The sequence below is a fragment of the Typopeltis vanoorti genome, chromosome 13 (genome assembly GCF_054136105.1).
Source record: "Typopeltis vanoorti isolate ZY-2024b chromosome 13, IOZ_Tvanoo_1.0, whole genome shotgun sequence".
In the NCBI taxonomy this organism is placed as follows: Eukaryota; Metazoa; Arthropoda; class Arachnida; order Uropygi; family Thelyphonidae; genus Typopeltis; species Typopeltis vanoorti.
In genome coordinates this window covers 57,022,840-57,044,414 of record NC_143561.1, presented here as the reverse complement: position 1 = coordinate 57,044,414, position 21,575 = coordinate 57,022,840, and the positions used below count along the sequence as shown (strand labels likewise).

At 32.5% G+C, this 21,575-nt stretch overlaps 1 protein-coding gene across 1 annotated transcript in view; it reads left to right on the top strand.

Annotated features, from left to right (window-relative positions):
• The window catches only part of LOC150100176 (uncharacterized), a 142,513-nt gene that overhangs the window by 57,579 nt on the left and 63,359 nt on the right, over positions 1-21,575 (top strand). The window contains exon 3 of the mRNA XM_090402424.1: positions 12,308-12,365. Coding sequence (XP_090258550.1) covers positions 12,308-12,365 — 58 coding nt within the window. The remainder of the gene's footprint in view (positions 1-12,307; positions 12,366-21,575) is intronic.

Sequence of the window (21,575 nt, the reverse complement as noted above, 5' to 3'; positions counted from 1 at the left end):
GAACCAAGGAAGTAAACTGAGGTTCGGCTGTTGCTGTTATCCTGGGTGTGAGTTTTTGAGTTCGCTCCCTTAGGGTTTTTGCCTTAAGGGAGCACCTTGAGTCTCCGGGGAAGGTGTTCTCCGGCAGGGCCCGCTGAGGGGTTCTTGTCGGTGAATTATTTTCCTCGGAATTTGAGCGGTTCTGCTCAGGAGTCGGGGAGCCCGTTGGGGTGCTTGAACGGGGCGGCCGACACTGAGTGGAACCAACGCTGAGCGGTTCTGCTTGGACGGGGCGGCCGTCAATGAGTGGAACCAACGCTGAGACATGGACGGTCTTTCGCCCACTATGGAGTGGCCTAGAGATCGTCCGATTTTTTGAGATTTTACCCTTTACTTACTAATCAGGACTTCCAGGGTAACAAATGGCAATGCTATAGCCAATGAAGTTTTAACTGAGGCTCGGCTATTGCCGTTACCCAGCCATGACTAGAGCTTTTTAGCTCAACAACACTCCATCCACACAGATTATCTTCATTCAGATGACGGGATAAAGAGTCAAGGACTCAGTCCATCGCCCAGTTCTTTTAAGAACATCGTATTTATTTATGACAATTTGGGGTGGAGGGGGAGATGGACTGAGTCCTTGACTCTTTATCCCTTCATCTGATTGAAGAAAATGTGTGGATGGCGTATTATTGAGCTAAAAGCTCTAGTCATGGCTGGGTAACGACAATAGCCGAGCCTCATTTAAAATTTCATTGACTGCAGCATTGCCATCTGTTACCCTGAGTGTTCACCATAATCTTTATGACAAATATATGTATAGCAGAGCAATTAAGGATAAATATTGTAAAAATATAATAGGGGTTTGAAGATTAAGAGTGTTTATTAAAAATAAAAGAAAGAAATTTTTCGCGATTTTTAATTTTTCTTGTGATATACGAGAATATTTTATATGTAATCTTTTTAAAGGTGTTTTAATTATAATAATATTTCTAAACTAGACAAGTTAAAGTTTAAAAACTATACTTATTAATCGATATTAGTCAATTATAGGGAAATTTATGAGTTAATATTTTAATTCATTCTTAAAATATTGCCTAAAGATGTGTATAAACATATCGAAATCGGTGCTGTGCTAATCTGCCATACAGAGTGTATTGTAATTTATTATAAATTGAAAGAAATAACTTCTAAATCTATTTCTATAGGTATTTATTTCATTAATCATAGAATTAATTTATTTCAATACACAGTTGCTTACTGAAAAGAAAATCGCGCTGTAATTCTTAGTTACCGACAACCACCAGTGCTCAGTTGTAACTTAATAAATATATATAAATTGAACAACATAATATAAAACAGAAAAATACTAAAAAAATAGAGAGAAAAAAAAGAAAGAAAGAAAAATTTTCTGCATATTTTAGCAATTTTTTTTGCAATTTTTTTCTCTAAGCTATCTAAAATCCAGAGCAAACAAATACACAAACTTTTAAAATTATATATGTTGATTATTAACAAATTCAACTATAATAACAGTGATACTCTAACATTAAAGATATTATTATTAATTGCATTCCATTACGAAAACAGATTATGAAAATTTGAAAAGGATAATAATTCCAATAAATAACTCCGTTCCAAGGATAATACAATTAAGTTTTTTATTTTTGTTATATTAGTCGAGTTCGTGTTTTTACATTCTGTATTTTATAATGAGTGATTTTTTTTTTTTTTGTCATTTAAAGAGAGAAAATATACTTTATCACTGTGTAATATTTAGCCTTTTTGGTTCTAACTCTGTGTACAATAAAATTATAGTTGACTCCTTTTACATGTTCTGTTGAAGCAGCTGTTTTGGATCCACTGAAATTGTTTCAAAAGTAGTTGATTTATTCATTCAAATCATTTATTAGTAGAAGACCAGTAAAGAGATAAGCAAACTCGAAAAAAATAATTGTTAGTTATACTAACTACACTAAATTATACTAACTAACAACAATAGATGAATTTGTAATAGTGAACTGGGGGAATTATTTTTTGTTTCTTCTAATACTAAGTAATAATACTTCTAATACTACTTAGATTTTCATTTATATTTTGTCCATTTCTTGATAAGTGCATTCTAATACAGTGATTGTAATTATTTATATGATTATCGTTATCAAAATGGATGGTGTTAGTTTCTCCATCCGCGCTACCGTCTATTGGTAATGACAGTGTTGTAGTTATTGTTAATTAATTCAAATGCCTTAATTATAACAATAATTAACTGCAATTTATAGACACACTTGATTTTATTATTTATTCTGATTTTTTTTTAGTTAAATTGAAACAGACATTAAAATTGGTTGCACTATTATTAAGTACCTTAACGATTAACAATAAAGGACCTTAACAATTAACAATAAAGGACTTTAACAATTAACAGTAAAGTACCTTAACGATTAACAATATAGTACCTTAATATTGTAGGCTGATTCTACATTCTTCAAGTTTACGAGTGAATATTTTTGTCTTATGATGTAAAGAAATGCTAATATTTTCGCGTGGTGGCATATCTATTTCTCTATGCGTTTAGGATCAAAGAATGAAAATATTTTAATAAGTTTGTTTGACTTTCACTCCAATGTATAGACACAAATAAACGTTTTTCTCATCATGAAAAAGGGGAAGATAAAGTATTATATATTGGTAATAATAATAATAATAATAATTCAAATAGATGAAGCCATAACTGTTCTTTACATACACAGTGTTTTGTATCATTATTAAAGTGGCATCAATATAAGATGCCATGACGATAACACAAATGATTTATGGAAGTTAGTGACATAGCCTGTTCATTTTGCATTTCTATAGGCAGGTGCTACATTTGTAAAATGTAGCACCTGCCTATATGACTTGTAGCACACGTCAAATTTATAAAATTTGACGTATGCTGTTTTGCAAGGATGACAGGATCAGAATTGTGTTTGATTTAAAATAAATAAAAATGACAAAAAGAAATGAACAAAATGATAACCTTGACCCACTCAGTATTGAGGTACTATAGGCTTACAACCTCTGGGTAGGAGACATAAAAATTATTGATGTATCAGTATCACTGAAGATTGTTTATGTTTACCTGCTTTGTAACAATAAGAACAAATAACAATGACAATAATTATTTTCACAAAATTATAAAAGGATAAATTGATATACCATTGTTGTAAGCGTGCAATGAAGTGTGCAACTGATCAATGTGCAGTGGCATTGGAAATGCTAAAAATTTCAATACATGGGAAGAGTACACTATTTATTACAAGTAAACAGATTCAGAATGATACAAAGAAGGAATTAATAGTTGAAAGCTGTTTACAGTGATGTAAAGAATGTAGAAAAATGACCAATAAACAAAGAGAATGGTGTGCTGTTTAGTAAGGATGACGGGATCAGAATATAAAGCTTGTGTTTGATTAATTTGGATATTGACAGTAAAAGCCAATGCTGCTGAAACCATGAGAGGAGTATATATGTTGTATGTAAATTACGTTGCAAAACAAATGAATCTGTTTCGCATCGTAGACTTGTTTCATGTTAGGAAAAATTCTGCCACCTTCATGTGAGACGAAAAATTTTCCTAATTGGAAGTCCGTCCTGATAAATTGTCCTAACGTTCTACGAAATTTGAATCCACCCAAGGGACATATGCAATTGAACAAATGGAGATAATTCCCGATAAACCTGATCGTGTATATGTTTATCTCCATAGTTTTTGCAGATAATGGAAGAATAATGATCTGAATACACAATCTGTCCTATAAAGCTTGGTTAGGGGTGGAATTACAGCCGAAACAACTAAGCTATGAGTCCATTATTATGTCTATTAATTACGTGTGCTCATCGAGCCAGTATACTTTTTTTTTTTTTTTTTTTTTTTTGCAGACAGAAAACAAACAAATGAACAAAACGAATATCTGGGAAGAACAACTCTACTACTTCTGTATGGAACCAGCTAACTCACTTTTAGTTGAAAAGTTCTTATAACGATTCTTCTACACGTTCTATTCGGGATTCGAACCCAAGTCTATCCTATGGTGATGGAACTCTTTCTGAATGCTAACGCCATTGAACATCAAGCTATGGAGTATATACAATATATGGGACATGTTAATGAGATGCAACGGTCGACTGAAATTCATTAAGATCTAATTAAGAATTCTTCTAGAGAAGACCAGAAAAAACTAGACCACTCGTTTATTGAATTCTGTAGTCTAGTTCTTAAGGGTGACTCATCACCATTTCTTATTGATTTTCCGTTATGTTTTCATGAAGTTATAAAATTAAACTTCTGTTATCAAATATCCTGTTATAGAATATCCATGTGGTATTTTTTTCCCGTCATTTCAATGTTACAAAATCGAAAATAATATAAATCTTAAGTGTAGTTTATCGTAGGACTTCAATCTACACTTGAGTATCACTAGCAGAGATTAGCACGAAAATAAGATATTATTAAAAATAAAAAACAGCATATAAGATAGCACTGTGGACACATTTCAAATCAGAACCAAAGTCCATATAAATCAACTCTCAACTGTCCTTTGCATTTTAAAAAATGCAAAGGACGGTTACAAACGTTAAGAGCTTATCACTATAATCCAAATATTTAATCTCATTTAAAAGTCCAAAATGGATAGTGTATACACTAACAATTAATTTTACTTTATACAAGGAGATGTCGATTATTTTTATCTTTAATAACATCTAGTTACTGTTTGGATATAATAAAAAAAAAAAAAAACAATGATGCTTCCTGATGAACTCATTTTATATGATCTCCTCCCTAAGAACACTTGCATTCATAGAAATATACTCTAATACTTGCATTATTTCTTGCAAGAAATAAAAAACCTGACAACATTATTTCTATGTCACAAAGCTCTCTGTTGGTTACTTCACATTATAAAAAATGCATACGAATGCTGGACATGAAAGAACACAAAATCACTCCTAATCATTAACTTTTTATTAGTTTGTCATTTCTCAAAGTAGCAGAGAAATGAAGGCCTCTTGAGACCCACGTATTCCTGATTTCATGAACACGTCTTCTGCTTCACAAGTTTCTCACACACGTCTAGAAATTTTTAAATAAAATGAACCAAAATTAATTAACACAGCGCCCTCTACCAAGAAGAGCCATGAACCAACGGTTACATTCTACAAGACAGTGTGATATATAGAACAGATTCACATAAAAAATAATAAATAAATAAACTGTAAAGCTTGTTGAATTATGAAACGATTATTTGGTTCGGAGGAAATATGTTCGAAACTGTTCGCATTAAAAGAAATTAATGGGAGTTCGTATCTCTTTCATCACCGGCCTATGGAGTCTAAAGTTGTGCTGAGGGTCAGCAGGTATAATAAAGAGGCCTCAGTTGATCTGTTTGGCTTTGTAACCTATTAAGAGGTTTGTGGTCAAACAGATCTGCCGACATCATCTCCCTACAGCTTTCTACTGTCAACCATCTCTTAAGATCTTACAGCTTTCTACTGTCAACCATCTCTTAAGATGTCTGACAAACGAAAAAAGCTAAAACAAATAAAAGAGAAAACAAAATAAATCAAAGACAATAATCAATTCTGGAGTGGATCTGAGGGATAAAAACTAAAATAGCTTTTGAAAAAACCAAAAAAAGGACAAGTGAATTGCAAATTTGGAACTAAAAGAATGGGGGAAGAACCTGGCCCGAGTGATGCAGCCCACAAGGAGCTGCACAGAAAACAACAATAGACATTCCTATTTTTATTAATGTGAACGTTGTTATCCTTATAAGGACTGGCTTAAAGAGGCGAAGCAAAAACGCTTTTCTTCCCCGTTATCTGTAGAGGACAGTGTAGGGATATCTGTAGAGGACAGTGTAGGGATAAGGTGTTATTGAGCTATTAAAGCTCTGATCATGGCAGGAGGATAACAGCAATAGCCGAGCCTCAGTTAGGACTTCATTGGCTACAGCTTTGCCATCTATTACCCTCCAACGGTATTAATCACTGCATCTCACGGTCGATTCTCCTCTCCACAATCCCAAACTTTGTTATCTTAAAGTTCTTAAAAGAACTGGGCGATAGACTGAGTCCTTGACTCTTTATCCCGTCATCTGAATGAAGAAAATCTGTGTGGATGGGGTGTTATTGAGCTAAAAAGCTCTAGTCATGGCTGGGTAACGGCAATAGCCCAGCCTCAATTAAAACTTCATTGGCTACAGCATTGCCATTTGTTACCCTGGAAGTCCTAAAAAGGACTTTTGGCTTTCTCTACCCCCAAACTTTGTTATGATAAAGACCAAGATAAATATATTATTTATATTTTAGAAATAAATAGGTAGCATTCAGTTGAACAAAGTAATTGTTAATTTTTCATAGCTTTAAAATAAAATAAATTTTTAAAATATAGAATATAGTTTAAAAATTATTTTTTTTTTTAAAGTTTCAGCTTGAAGAAATATAAAATATTTACGCTTACCTTCGTCTGATTTTTCATTCTTGGAGTAGCTACTTCGATTAGATATAAATTTACCGTCGTTGGGTTTGGAAATTTCTATAAAAGTAATAATGCAGTTATCAAAATTTAAAAAAGTCAGATTATTCTGTCAGAATTATTAGACTATTAGTGTATTAAACGTGAGCCATATGTAATACGTGAGCATATTTAATAATTAAATGCAATTTATGGATTTAGCACAATAAGTCTTTTCACTCTGTGGAATAAAACAAATAGTTATACTGTTAACGGAAACTCTAAATCAGCTAAAATTGTCATATTAAAATAACAGAAGCTTTTAAATACTGTTTTAAAGGTTTATTATTCTTGAGAGATGGTAACGGCTTCAAATAGATTAAAATGGATATATCCAACAATATATTTTATTATCGGAACCTTCTGAACAGAAACTATTAGTCTTTCATTTTTGAAAATTCTTCTGCACTTCACCAGTTAAACAGCAGCTTACGAATATTTCTAGGAAGTTCAAAGTAACCGCCTGTGTTTTTATATTCTCTGCGTGCAATTTAATTAACGTATGGGACCAATTCGTTGCACTTTCACAGACGTGAACATTGTAAAGAATGTGTGTGTGTGTGTGTGTGTGTGTGTGTGTGTGTGTGTGTGTGTGTGTGTGTGTGTGTGTGTGTGTGTGTGTGTGTGTGTGTGTGTGTGTGTGTGTGTGTTGTGTGTGTGTTTTCGTAGTGCTACAGTTCTGTGTAATGTCCAGCTTACTTAGCTAGAAAGCGTGGGCTATCCAAGCTTGATTAACAAGTAAGATACTATAATTGCCTTCAAGGATGATGCCGCCAAAGGTTTTTATCCAAGCAAAATACTTGAAAGGGGGTCAAGGACACGTCTGCGATCTTATAACCAACATTTTTCTTCAACAGTTCAGTTGAATAAAAATAAAAATAATATAATATAATGCTTAGGAATTCACGTTGCAAAAAGTCTGGCATCAAACTTCAGTATTAGGAAGCCACTAATTATAGTCAGCAATGTCAATAGTATAACAAACAGGGTGGCTTGTGCATAGGCACTGTGGAACTGCAGCATCCCCAATTTTTCTCGATATATATAACTATATTTATTAATTTATTTATATTTGCTTGTAATATTTAATTTTAGAATCAACAATCCTATACAATTCTCTTATTTCGTATAAAAAATAATAAAAATCCATCTTGTAGCACTTAAGAGGTCGAAGGATGCTGGCAGCTCTGTGTTTACCACAGTGTCATATTGCTACGCGCGCAAGCATATGCACACCATATTGAGATACGAACTATTAGCGTAATGCGGCACTGTCCATCGCGCAGTTCCACTGTTGTTTATATGCAGTTTGCGTCAGTAGTAGAGTGTTCGTAGTGCTTATCGTGTTTATTCCGTCTCTTTAAATATTTGGACATTACAATTAAATCCTTTAATTGTAATGTCCAAGATTTTATTTTTAAGTAATTTTGAATTATACCAAACTGTATAATTTTATCGATAATAAACAATATTTTTTCATGTTTAATTTTTTTTTTAATTTTACCATAATTTTGATATTTTATCCAAACGCGTATACACTGTACTTACAGTGTGTATGTATATTTCGAAAGTTGCATCACCCCCACGATTTCAAGCCACGAACCGCCAGTGATAACGAAGCATATATAATAAATGCTTTGCTAGTATAACAACGTACATTAGTAAATGCTAGTATAATAAAGCGCAACACCGGAATAAGATGATAATATTTATTTTAATTGACAACACGGCGTTTCATCTTATGGATGCAATTTCTTCAGGTGTAGACAAAACAGTAAGCACTATCAATTAATATCAACAGATATGACAACCACTGTATAGTTATAGAAGAGACTGTGTTTTGTTTTGTTTTAATATTTTCGATTGTTCAGAACATTCTGCGTGTTTACACCTTCACGTAAACGTGTTTGGCTAATGAAGGCTAAGATGTATTTAGACAAGTATTTAGAAATGGCATTTCTTTAGAAATGCCATTTCCAAAGACTTCCAGATATTTCTCTCCATTGTATCATAGCAATAGCGTAATAGTTCCGATTTATCCCACAAAACTTGATCTCATTTGCCAAGTGTCTTGTGGGTCAGCTGAAGAGATCAGGTCGAACGAGTTCTTCAATGCATTGTTTAATTGATTTTTCTGTTTGTCCACAGTATGATGACTGGCAATTGCACCATAGCCGATAAACACCCGGATATTGAAGTGGGCTATGTTGAAGTTTTGTGGATCGAAGTAGTGATCTCATCTTGATCAAGGGGGTATTTACTGCCTTGATTTTATATCCCTTAAGTATTTTTGGTAATTTTATGGAAATAGAGCTAAACTATAGAAGCGTGATGAATCCTCTGTTTTCTTCTTCATTTGAAATTTCTCTGGTTTCATGTCAGTTGAGTAGTCTGGAGATGGTGTGGTCATTATAGCCATCTTGGAGAAAAGTTTTTCTTAAATGTCGAAATTCTTTGGCTAGTTCATCCTTGTCAGTGATGAGTTAGCAGGCTCTTGATCCTGGTGTGGAAATAATACCCATTTTTTGAGGTCTATAATGCTGGGAAGAGGCATGTAGATATCTGTCGGCATGTGTAGGCTTTCGAAATAGGGAGACTTTTAATTTTTCCGATTCCTTAGTTAATAGAAGGTCCAGAAATGGGAGTAAACCATTAGATTTTAATTCGTAGGTGAATTTTATGTTAAGGTGTTGACGATTCATGAAAAGGCAGAAGTGAAGTTAGTCTATTGTTCCAGACTATGAATATATCATCCACGTACCTTTTCCATAATTTTGGTTTATGATGGCATTCTTCTAGGACTTCGTTTTCGAATGTTTCCATATAAAGATTTACTAAAACGGGAAAGAAGACTGTCCATGGCTAAACCAGGGTTCTGTTTGTATATTGTATTTTTATATTTGAAATTTCCACAGATGAAATACAGTGTTTGAGGAGTGCCAATTGTGGCAACTGTTATGCGGTTGTCACAGCTGTCACAAACAAATCTATATATATATAATATAATTGTTTTTTGAGAGGTGCACTTCTTTCATAGAACTTCACTGTTGAATAGCATTCAGATACGGTGAGGATATTGAAGGCTTGCTCGATGGTAAAATCTTCTGAAGTTGATAGTGAAAACAAAAATGGTAGACAGTAGTCATCAAAATTCTACAGTAATATCTAGCAATAAAAGTTCATATAGAGGCAATTAAAAAAATAATAAATAAAACATGAGAAAATATTACCTATAAAATTATGCATATGGGCACATCCAATGAATTCATAATAAAATACACATATACGTATGTGCTTAATGTGGAGTTAAGGATAGGAAAATAAGACAATTAATCCCACTGAAAGATTATAAACAGAAATACGCAAATTTTTCGATAATACTCCTTTCAAGAGTGTGGATTTTATCCTTCCTGTTTTACGCTTAGGCGAGAAGTACACCATACCATGCAGGTTTTTGAAACCAGGTTCCGTAGATTCCCATGTTTGTATATTGGATGTGTTCTTCTGGTCAGTTTGCCTGTTTTGCAAGATGAAAAAACTCCGAGTTTCCAGGAGAAAAAATCCTACTACCTACTTATGACACCACTAAATCACCTTCAGATGAAAAGCCCTGATAAAAGTTTTTCACCTCCTAGATGAGGTTTGAAGTCAAATCTTTCGAGCCAAAGGACATCGTCGATAAGCTGCTGAGGCTCCTGAATTTTATCAGACAATATAATCATAAATAATTTCCTATTATTTTTTTAAGAGCAAGTTTAACAAATTACGTTTTGTTTTGAGAATATAATGTCATCGAGCTATTTATACGTTCAAATCATTAATTTTTTTAAATATTTTAATCATGTAATATAAAATTAGCACCATATCTACTTTTTAAAAACATGTATTTGATATAATTTGGCTTCATAAGTGATATAATGTTCTTCAAGAAGAAGAGATATATGTAACTTTCTTTATGAACACATAAATGAGCATTATTCTTTTTTGATTTTTTAAATCTGTACGTGACATAATTTTGCTTCTTCAGTTGGTATTATTCGAGTTTTGAATATACACAATAATTTTGTTTCAGTATATCGTTTGTGTGTTAACAAAAACAGATGTTATCTGTCTCTTAACTTTCCTGATTTAAGATAATTGCAAACTATGCTCGTTTCTATCTTTATTAGTATCATAAAGCCTGTTCTGGGGGAGGCGAAAAACCCGAGTTTCCTGGTGAAAAAACCTCTATCTCTGTATGAGACCAGCTAACTCACCTTTAGTCGAAAGAGACCAAAATAGGTTCCTCATTTTGGATGCGAATCGAACGCAGGTCTTTCCAACCAAAGGGCTTCGTTTATACTGATACTGACTGAGCTACGGATGTTCCTGTAAGACACTGAGAGAGTATTTTATAGTTCGACTTTTATGTTGTGAGTAGTTCTTTTTTACTGTTAGCTCTATCAAAACGAGCTAAAAAACATGCCTTGGAGATCACTTTTAAAACCTATTAAACTTAAACATACATCTAACAACTGCGAACAAAATCATTTAAAAATATTTATATTTAAAAAAAGAAATGGTGTTGAATCGTATTATAAATGACAAACATATTTTATCTTCAAAGCTGGAAAATTATTTGACGTAATTTCTTTTCATCAATGAAGGAGAATATAATAAGAAAAACTTTCTAGCGCTAAACCTCTTTCTAAGTGAAAAACTGTTATTATAATTAACTCATAATAAATGGCATTCGTTTACTGCTAACGATGATCAGAAAATGAGCCTTGAATAATTGATATAAAGGATGCATTGTAATGATTAGCTTTCATTTAATGAATCTGTAGTTCATTTATTTAATTATTTACGTTTTTTGGTCTCAGCAAGTCTTTGGTCTTCCCCACCCCCTCAGTGGAATCAGGTAGAACAATCTTGTCTTGTAATTTTATCGAACTTGATAAATTCTATTTTTGAAACTAAGATCATAAAAGAAGCAAGGGAAAAAAAATCACAATTACAACTGCCCCCCCCCCCCCCTTTGTTCAGTATACAAAGAAAAAAAGGAATCTCGGTTATAAGTTCTCTAAGATTATCTTCTTACGTGTTACTTATGGTGGGGATTGGATAGTTTCTGTGTGTGTGCGCTACATCCACTTGCTTAGAATGTGTACCCACTAAATCTTCCCCGTCAGGGCAACGCACGAGCGTGACAGTGCTGTACAATTTTATTAACTTTGCCAATAGGATTTACATTTCAGCAGTGGATACACCGAGGGATTTCGTGTCTCGTAAAGGCAGCAGGCTGGAGAGGCGCGACCTTAGATAAGTCGCTGGAGCATTAAGAACGAGCAAGGCAAGATGGGGGTATGGAGACCTAGCAAGGCCGTTAAATTACAGTCCCGTGTTCTGCTCTTGTCACCGTAGAAGGCATTATTATGTTTTGTTACACCGCCTAACATCAACCCCCCCCCCCCAGTGGAATCAGGTAGAGCAATCTTGTCTTGCTCGACGGAAGTCCTGTACTTCCAATACCAAAGTTGCCATTCGTCACAGAGCGCTGACCAACCGCTATACAACAGCCACGAGACTGCAGTTAGACAACCTTCCCTCCCCCCCTCCCCCACTTCATGTCTCAGCCAATGCCGCTGAGTGGAAGAGTAATTAAACAAGGAGTGTTTATGCAAAGAAAAGTGCTTGGACGTCGTTGGTATAATTGAGCATTCTATACAGTTGCTCTTTTCTGACCAGAATAGAGTCTTACCTTCTTTCTTTCTTGTATCCTGCTAGGTTCTCGTGAAGAAAGAATCCTTTCGGTACAGAAAATGTCAACAGGTCAATTCGTATGGTGAGTATTTGTTGATGATTTGGTCATGTAAGTCTGTAATTCATAATATCCGTAAGAAGTTACAGTATTTCCTAAATATTTAAACAAATCTTTCGTGTGTTTTTTTTTTTCCTGTTTATATTCCCTTCCTCTTCCATAGCCTACCATTTATCATAAACACCATCTAATTACTTAAAATCGTGTACAATATCATACATTATACTGAAATCGTAGCTGTTTATTTTCACGATTATTTTGTAATCTGACGATGTTCATAAAAATGCACTCGTATATACAAATGCAAGTGTGAAGAGTGCTCTAAAGACTGCTGAACATATTTGAAATCAGTATCGCAGTAAACACTACCACTACTTCCAAATATTTATATCGGGCATCTTGTCTACCAGTACAAACATGACTGGAAGTCCAAAGAGCAGGCGTTAAATTAAGTGTTTATAATCATCTTACATTTACTTAGTTGCTTACTGCAGAAAGCAGGAGCATCAAAGAAGAAATTTGGATATTATCTTTCCTGCTACTAATAGTGTATATATATATATATATATATATATATATTGTGTGTGTGCCCATTCCTCTTTCTTTTATTTGCATATTCCTTTACCCATTCTAATAGTATTTTTCTTTTTTTATTAAGAGAAATGTCTTAATAGAAAAGAGAGATACTCCTTCTGATACAGGACTTACTAATATCTACATTAGAAATCATCTAAAATAATTGATTGAAACTCTTCATATACCAATTCCCTTCAGTTTTATGTTCGATGATTGTTTACAAAGTAATTCATTCGAAGATTTTTTATCCAACTATGTTGAACGTACATTTCAAAAGCAGTTTATTATGATATGGAACTATCATAATTATTCATAAAGAAATAACATATATATCATTTTTATTGAAAAATGCGCTATTTTTCATTAATATTTATAAATTTTATTTTAGTATTAAAATTATTCTTAGAATTATTATTTATTTAATAATTATTTTATTAATTATTCTTAAACTTCAAATTTCTTTCCAATACCATATTATTTTTTGAAAATAAATACTCTTAAGAAATCAAATTGATGCAAAACTTTGAAGGTTTTATTTAGTCATATCCTAGCTACAACGTTAACAATTTCAATGAAGTACTTTTTAAATAGTTTCTTGTTCTTAAAGAATTTTTAATGTGAGTTGGTATTTTCTTTTTCTCAATTTGAATAGCGTATTTTTAAATTTAAATACTGTATTTTGTTTGATAGTAGTTATATTTCAATCGAGACCGTTTTGTTAGGTGAAGAAATTGATATTTTGGAATTCCATATTTGAAAAACTCCGTTTTAAGTAGCAAAAGAAACGACTTCTATTAATAAAATGGAACGCTTTTTTCTTTTAAAAAAATTCTCTCCTTGGAATAGGAGGATTATTCCCGATTAATTATAACAAGAATGACTTCCTAACATAATGATGAATACCGTTCAATTCTGAGTATATTTTTGCATTTATTATTCAATATTGTAATATTTATTTTAAATTTCATTTTAATAATTATCTCAATGTTATATAATTTTAATTAGTATGATATCACTTATTATTAATTTTAAAAAATTATTATGAATGTTTTGCATATTATATATCTATTGTTTATTATGTGCAATTAACATTATTTTAATTAAATATTTTATTTAATGTTTAATGTTACTGGTTATTAAAATCAACGCCTCTCGGAATTCATCTTGAATTGAACGAGGCTTATTCGACTACTATAGTAGCTGTAACGTGTAATATTTTTATGAAAATTTTAGATAAAATGATAAGATGCGTGATTTTCTTATATAATTTTTATATTCCTAATATTCCGTAACAAAATAATTACACCATAATCTGTTTTAAATCTTAGGACACATAATCAGGAATGCTGCTGATATGCAATCTTTGCAGAATGATTTGAATAGGCTGGAATTGTGGTCATGGGAAAATGGTGTCAGTTTAATGTGAATAAATGTAAAGTCATTCACTTCGGTATGATTAGATATCCAATGTCGTATTATATTATATTGGTGGAATTAGGCTAGAAGAAACTGATGAGGGTAGGGATCTTGGAGTGTTAATAGATAGGAAGTTGAAGTTTGGGGCCATGCGGCAAAGATTGCAAATACAACTCAAAAGATAATTACAATGCTGAAAGGAACGTTCACACGTAAAGATAAGGATGTTATTTTGCTTCTTTACAAGGCCTTGATAAGACCTCACTTGGACTATTGTGCGCAGGTCTGGTCTCCTGGTTTGCGTTGTGATTCTGAAACAGTGGAGAGTACAAAGGAGAGTGATAAAAATGATATCAGGATTGGAATGCTGATTATGAAGACAGATTGAGAATTTGTAGACTGCAGACACTTGCAAACAAACAGGATAAAAAAGGGTGATATGATTGAGACTTACAAACTTCTGAAAGGGTCATACAGGATTTCAATTGATGGAATTTTTCAATTTATGGAGGGTGGGAAAGGATGAGAGGACATCCTTGGAAGCTGAGAATGAAGACCGCCAAGAACGGTGTGAGAGCTAGATTTTTCTCTCAGATGGTGGTGCGTGATTGGAATGAATTAGCATTGGATGTTGTGAGTGAATGAATTCAAGAATAAGTGTGATAGCTGGAGTGTGTAGTATGTGGTCCTCCTCGATGAGTCTCTAACTCCCTGGAGGTCTCTCTTAATAATAATAATAATAATAATAATAATAATCTAAACATATGACAAACGTGTGCGTGTGTTAATGAATTACGCTCTCTGGCAGGTTTGCTTGTTTTGTGGAAGTTAAAAACCGAAGTTTCTTAGATTTGTAACCATGCTAGCTCCGTATGAGACTGGCTAGCTCACTTTCAACTGAAAAAGCCCATCTGTTTAAAAATTCCTAGCCCGAGTCTTAAATTAGTGTTTAAGACATGTTAGCTATTGTGATTTTTCTGGAAATATTTTATCACTAAAATACGAGATTTACTATTTTTAATTTCACTTATTTTTATAATTTTGTAATATTCCTTATTGAAAAATTAAAAATATGTAAAGTAATTTTAGAATTTAGCTATTTTCAAATTATTTTCAACAAATTATTACACACACCTTGCATTTCTATTTTATTTGTTGAAAATAATTTGAAAATAGCTAAATTCTAAAATTACTTTGGTAAATTTTTTTTTTTTATTATGCTATTTTCTGTTTTGTTATCTTGTTTATCAATAATGAAGAAAGTATTCTTTTTCATAGAGTTTCAATATTCATTGCTTTCGATAAGAAACCAGAAGTGTGAGGCACTTCTTGGAACACCGTGCGACACACTTCATACGCAGTGCATCAACTTCTTTTATCATGCATTAGATGAGTGTTAAAATGGAAGCCAAAAGTCGTTGTTTCACATGCATGCTATCTCAATTGCTTTCCTGGTTGCTATTCATATCATGGCTAGAGGCGGACCTACTCCTATCGGATTCAAATAAAGCTGTTTTTTGGCCACGTGACCATTTTTAGCTTTTGTAAGTCAGTGGTTTCACGCTTGTTCCTTTTATTGCATGACGCTTCCTAAGCAAAAAATTCGATTTTCTGTTTATGACTGTTGGAAGACAAACTTTGATCTAGTTTTGAAATATTACGCAGGACTTTTTCAGGAAGAAAATTTCCCCCTTCGGGGGGTGTCCAAACTTTGCTTGGGTATATTTCTGTTTTATGAATTGTGTTTAGCAAGAATGTTATGAGAAAAAAAGAAAGAAAAAAAGTTCTATAGTACTTCACTGATGTTCACGTGGTTCGTGTGTATTGATGTTCTCCCAAAGTGCCACAACCATTTTGTCATAATGAAATTGCCAGTCCCCTACGTGTAGTCCTCGAAGGCATTTTTAAATTGGAAATATTTAAAACGTCTCCAAGAAGCTACTTTAACACTCATCTATCCATTTTCACCCATCGCTTTTTTTTTTAATATTCTTTACGTTATTCTTGTATTCTTGAAGCTTATTTATATTAAAATTACTTCGTTTATTTGATTAATTATGTTAGTGGGCGTCTTATAATCAGGAACTAAACAGCAATAATAAATAAACTTTATATTAAAATTTTGGCGCACGCGCACATACACATGGAGGAAGAGAGAATATGTGTATGTTTTGCTGATTCTCTTCTTATAATGAAGCGCATTTCTTTTAAAAGAGTCGTTCTATTCCCTGTAATCATATAATACTTATGTATTATATGATTACAGCCTTTCTTTGGTGGAGTAAAAAATGGTAAAAGTTCGTCAACTTCGCATCTAGAAGTCGAAGGTGATCAGAATTTAACTAATCTAGAAAGAGTCTCATTAACTCAGTATCAGTGATGCCCTGGGTAGGCATCATTGATGCCGAGAATCTTTAGTTAGCTTTTCATTTAAAAGGAAACACCGATTGAAACACAACAACTAAATAATATCCGCTATAATACCTTATTTAATCATTTCATTGATGGATTAAAGGGGGGGGGGTTACAATTCAGATACGATTCACTAGATATATTACTTTAAACTTTAATAAACATTATTTCAGGAGGGAAATAACAATACATCACGAGTTTTAGTGCATAGCAAAATGTCTCAGTAAATTCATAATATGATCCGCTTTAAGGTGCTTCTGGTAAGTTAAATGAAATAGTGCAATGGGTTTCCAAGAACCTCAGTGATTTGTTAAATAAGTGTTCTGACCTTTTATTTATGCTAAAATATCGCGAATGGCAGTTTTCCTACCATCACAAATGGGAGACCTCAGCTTGCGTGCCGTATTTGATATCCATGGTGCAATAAAGGCCATTTTGCAATGTTTTGCAAGTGCCTATTCTATAGAGAATAGAACATGGAACTGTTTCAAGGCTCTTCAGGGCTCCAATAGGCTGGGTGATGCCTCACATTGTGTAATGAAAATCATTTACCATTAAAGACTTTCATAAACATTCGATCATGTTACAGATATGATCTAATTTACAATTTCGATCTTAACTATGTATTTTCAAGCTGTTTTTCCTATATAATGAACGAACTTTTTATTTTTTATTAACTTTTGAAAGCCTGCAGATTTTAGAGCCCGAGTAGCTGTTAAAGAATTCTAATAATAATAATAATAATAATAACGAGGATGTTATGAATAGGAGGAATACTTTGTGCAGTGTCTGCAGTTTAACTTCAAATTGATTTACTTCTCGAAATTTTAAAGTTTTCAAGCAGAGTGATTGAAATACAGTATTTCTATCTAAGACATCACTGAATTCATGTAATATGTTCAGCTGTATGAGCAGATAATCTTGGTTCCCCAAAGTTAAGTACTAATCTTTATATCATTTTCTAATTTTTAATATATCGGTAGTGTCTATGTGATTTTTTTTTTATAATGAATCAAAAATGGCAAGGAATTCGGTTTAAAAATATCTGACGTATCTACAGAAAACCAACATTATTTGTTAGGCCAGTCTGAAGATCGGAAGACCAGAATTTTTTGTATGCCATCTGACATACAGAAATTACATCTGAAATTACAATAACTTCAAGAAACGCTTCTTATGATAAGAAGCGTTTCTTGAAGTTATTGTAATTTCCAGAGGGAAAAATCCCTCCTTTAACGGAAGATTATTTATTTATAATGTGAAGAATTAAGCAAAAATTGAAATTATATCTCAACTCATCATATCTCTATTCAAATCTCTATCATGGCGAAGCCATTTAAGTCATGGAAATCTAACTGATGCTATGACAGCCTCAATTAGGTTTCAATCAATCCTGTCTCCATAAGACTACTGTATTCATCATTTTTGTGTAAGCTCTAGGCAGATTTTGGGATAAGAAATTTCCTATAAAACCGTGCAACAACTACATGACACCCCCTAACACTAACCTTCACTTGAAAGGAGATTCGAACGTAGTCTTTCTAACTAAATTACTATTTGTTTATTTGGAATTACAGCCGAAGCAACTGGGGCTATGAGGCCAGTGTATGTTTAGCTTTATGTGCGTTAACCTCTTTTGTCTTGCGAATGCTGTGCATTTATGTTTTATAATCAAAAAGAACAATTACAATCGCTTACGTTTTACTGTCTTAACTTTATTTAACTGTCTGATAGATACACAATACGTATGATATATAAATTAACAAGACACACACACACACACACACGGCAGATTGTCTATAAAGATCGATATCGAGGTTTCAAACTACTATCTTTGCGTGAAATTTATTCATGTAATTTCTGCATAAAGTAACTAATATGATTATCTGGAATTAACTTCAAGCAACTGACGTTATGAATTCGAGGTTCTTTATCCATTTTTGTGTGTTCATCGGCTGGTATGTCTCTTTTGCGGTTGAAAGAAAATCTTAGTGTAGGTCTAAGTTTCAGGAGTAGAAGACTGCATGATGTGCAGACAATTTTATATATCGTCTTCATTCCAGACAAGCTATTTTAATTTCAATATTTTATTTACCTGTGATAGTTGTTTATGCTATTAAAAAGTCTTTTCGTAAAATTGTCAGTATTATGTCGAAGATTTTAGACAATTGAGTATTCGCTGGCTGAGAATACAATTAAAAATGATAACAATAATAACAATATAAAAAAAAATTGTATGCCCTTGATTTGAGAGAAAGTTTTAGTTTGAGATGAAATTGAATATGATGCATACAAAGAAATTAAAGAAGTGTTGCCAGTATTCCCTGAGGGAATACTAGCAGCTCGTCTTGCAGGTTAATGTACGATATTATATTTTTATATCGTCTTATAAGTTGATTATTTATAGGGAATTGTTTGTTATTTTGTAAAAAAAAAAAAAAAAAAAAAAAAAAAAAAAACTACAGAAGTGTGATTTTGGAAAATTTTTGAAAGGTTTAATATTACTAGTTTGCATCAGTCAACCTTTTTCTTTCTTTATTTATTTTTCAGTGAATAGCAGAAGCAAAGAGCAGACGATAAAAAAATAAATAAATAAAAATAAAAAAAAACCTGTAAAATCTAGCGACTGACCAGCAAACGAAACTGGCGAGATTATTAGCAAATCTTTTAAAATTAAAATAGGAATAATCGAATTGAAAATACAATAAAGTATTAGTGTGTTTTTTCATAAAAAGTTGTGTCGAAATTAATTTTATTTTTGGTTGCGATCTAAATCAATCAATTATTTCAGTAATTTTTATATCTCGTTATATTTTATTCATATATAAATCAGTTAATTTCATTAACTGTTATCCTGTAAATCCCACAATCGTAAATGAACTGGAAATGTAAAAGAAGTTAATAAATAAAAATGGCCAGAAAAAAATAGTGCAGTATTGCTTATAGCAATATTTTTTAATAAAAAATATACTTGTTACTATTTCTGAATGTGCTGACAGGAGAAAGAGAGCTTAAATAAACCCAAGTTGATTTAAAAAGCAAATAAACACCCTTTGTACTCCTGCCTAGCAAAATTATATCTAATTGTTGATGCGTAATGCAGCTGTTAGGCATTCTGAACTATGATGTTGTGTGACGTTTTTTAACACAGATTTCTTACGGGAGAATTTTGCAACATCTGGTTTTACAACGCTTTTCGCTAATTCAGAAGGAGGATGAAATGTTGTTTGGGTTAACGTCAGATGCCTCCTTGACATCCCAGACCATTTCTCAAGTAAACAAGAAGGGTGCATACATGTCAGCCGGCACAATGAATTCTGGTTGGCTAATCCTCATCTCTTGTTTTTGTCTTCTGCTCCAGTTTTAGCAACGCCCCCTATTTAGTTGAGTGTTGACGCTGAATTCTTGCAACGAAGTGCCTATGATATATGCCTTGTTTGGCTTAACTCCCAGACACGCTCCGTTATTTTTTTTTTCTTTTTAATTTTTTTTTTTTTACTCTTACAGAAGACTTCCTGTTTCCTTCTTGTTAACAAGATGTCGACACTGTCAAAATATTTAAGGGTAGTTCCACATTTAACTCACCAGGGGTCTCTGCTGTATGTGAAAGAAATAGTAACAGCTGTTACAATGATTCCTTTGTATGAAAACGAAAAAAGCAGAATTGGTAAGAGGTTCTTTATGTAGTTTATTTTCTTTTGAGGGATGGTGAAAGATAAGTTTGCTGTTTAGAAAACTTCTAAGTGTGTATGCTATGGGAAGAAATCTATCTTTCTCTCTCGCTTTCTGCTAATTAAACTTCTTTTGTCTCCCCCGCCTTTTCCACTTACGCAGGGCATTCCATAATACGATTTTTGAGAGCAAATGTTATCGCTAATTTACATGTAAAACAATGAGAATGAAGATGAACATCGGCTGTATAAACGAATTATGAATCTGATAAAGTTGATTATGTTTCATGCGTCCATTTTTAATCAGAATATATAATTATGATAATGAAATTTATCTTTCCCCCATTAAAAAACAAATTATCAGTGTAATTACCTTAATGAGTGTGTCGTATTTTATTAGTTATATTTTTAAAATAAAACCAATTATTTTATGTGATAATGTTAAAGGACTAATTAGAATTAAATTGTGCTGCTAGTAAGTGTAATTAACTGTTAATAGAGAGAAAGAGAAAAAAGATACAAACATTATTCAAAATGTCATTTAAATTGCTTCATAATTATTCTACAAAATGCAGTGGTATTTTCTTTACAGATTTTTAATTATAAAATACAATTAGAATTTTTTAATTATAATCATATAATTATAGTTATTTTAAATCATAATCAAAAAAAAATTTTTATAATTATCTTTTATTAATTATTAGTTAATACTTCAAACTAATATTAAGCACCTATCAAATTATTTGATAATATTATAATAAAATATGAACGAAATCTTGCAATTAGTTTTATATGATATATGAATCAGTCGACCGTGAGATGCGGTGATTGATTCATTCAATCCAACACCCTTGGAGGGTAATGGATGGCAATGCTGTAGCCAATGAAGTTCTAACTAAGGCTCGGCTATTGCTGTTACCCTCCTGCCATGATCAGAGCTTTAATAGCTCAATAACACCTTATCCCTACACTGTCCTCTACAGATAACGGGGAAGATGAAAAGCATTCTTGCTTTGCCCCTTTAAGCCAGTCCTTATAAGGATAAGGCAATTAGTTTTAATTGAGAATAATTTGGATGTTCGCTGTTCTCTTCTATCTATGAGATAAATTATATACTATTTTTAATGAAAAGTAAAAGAAATGTTGGTTTTGGACCCAT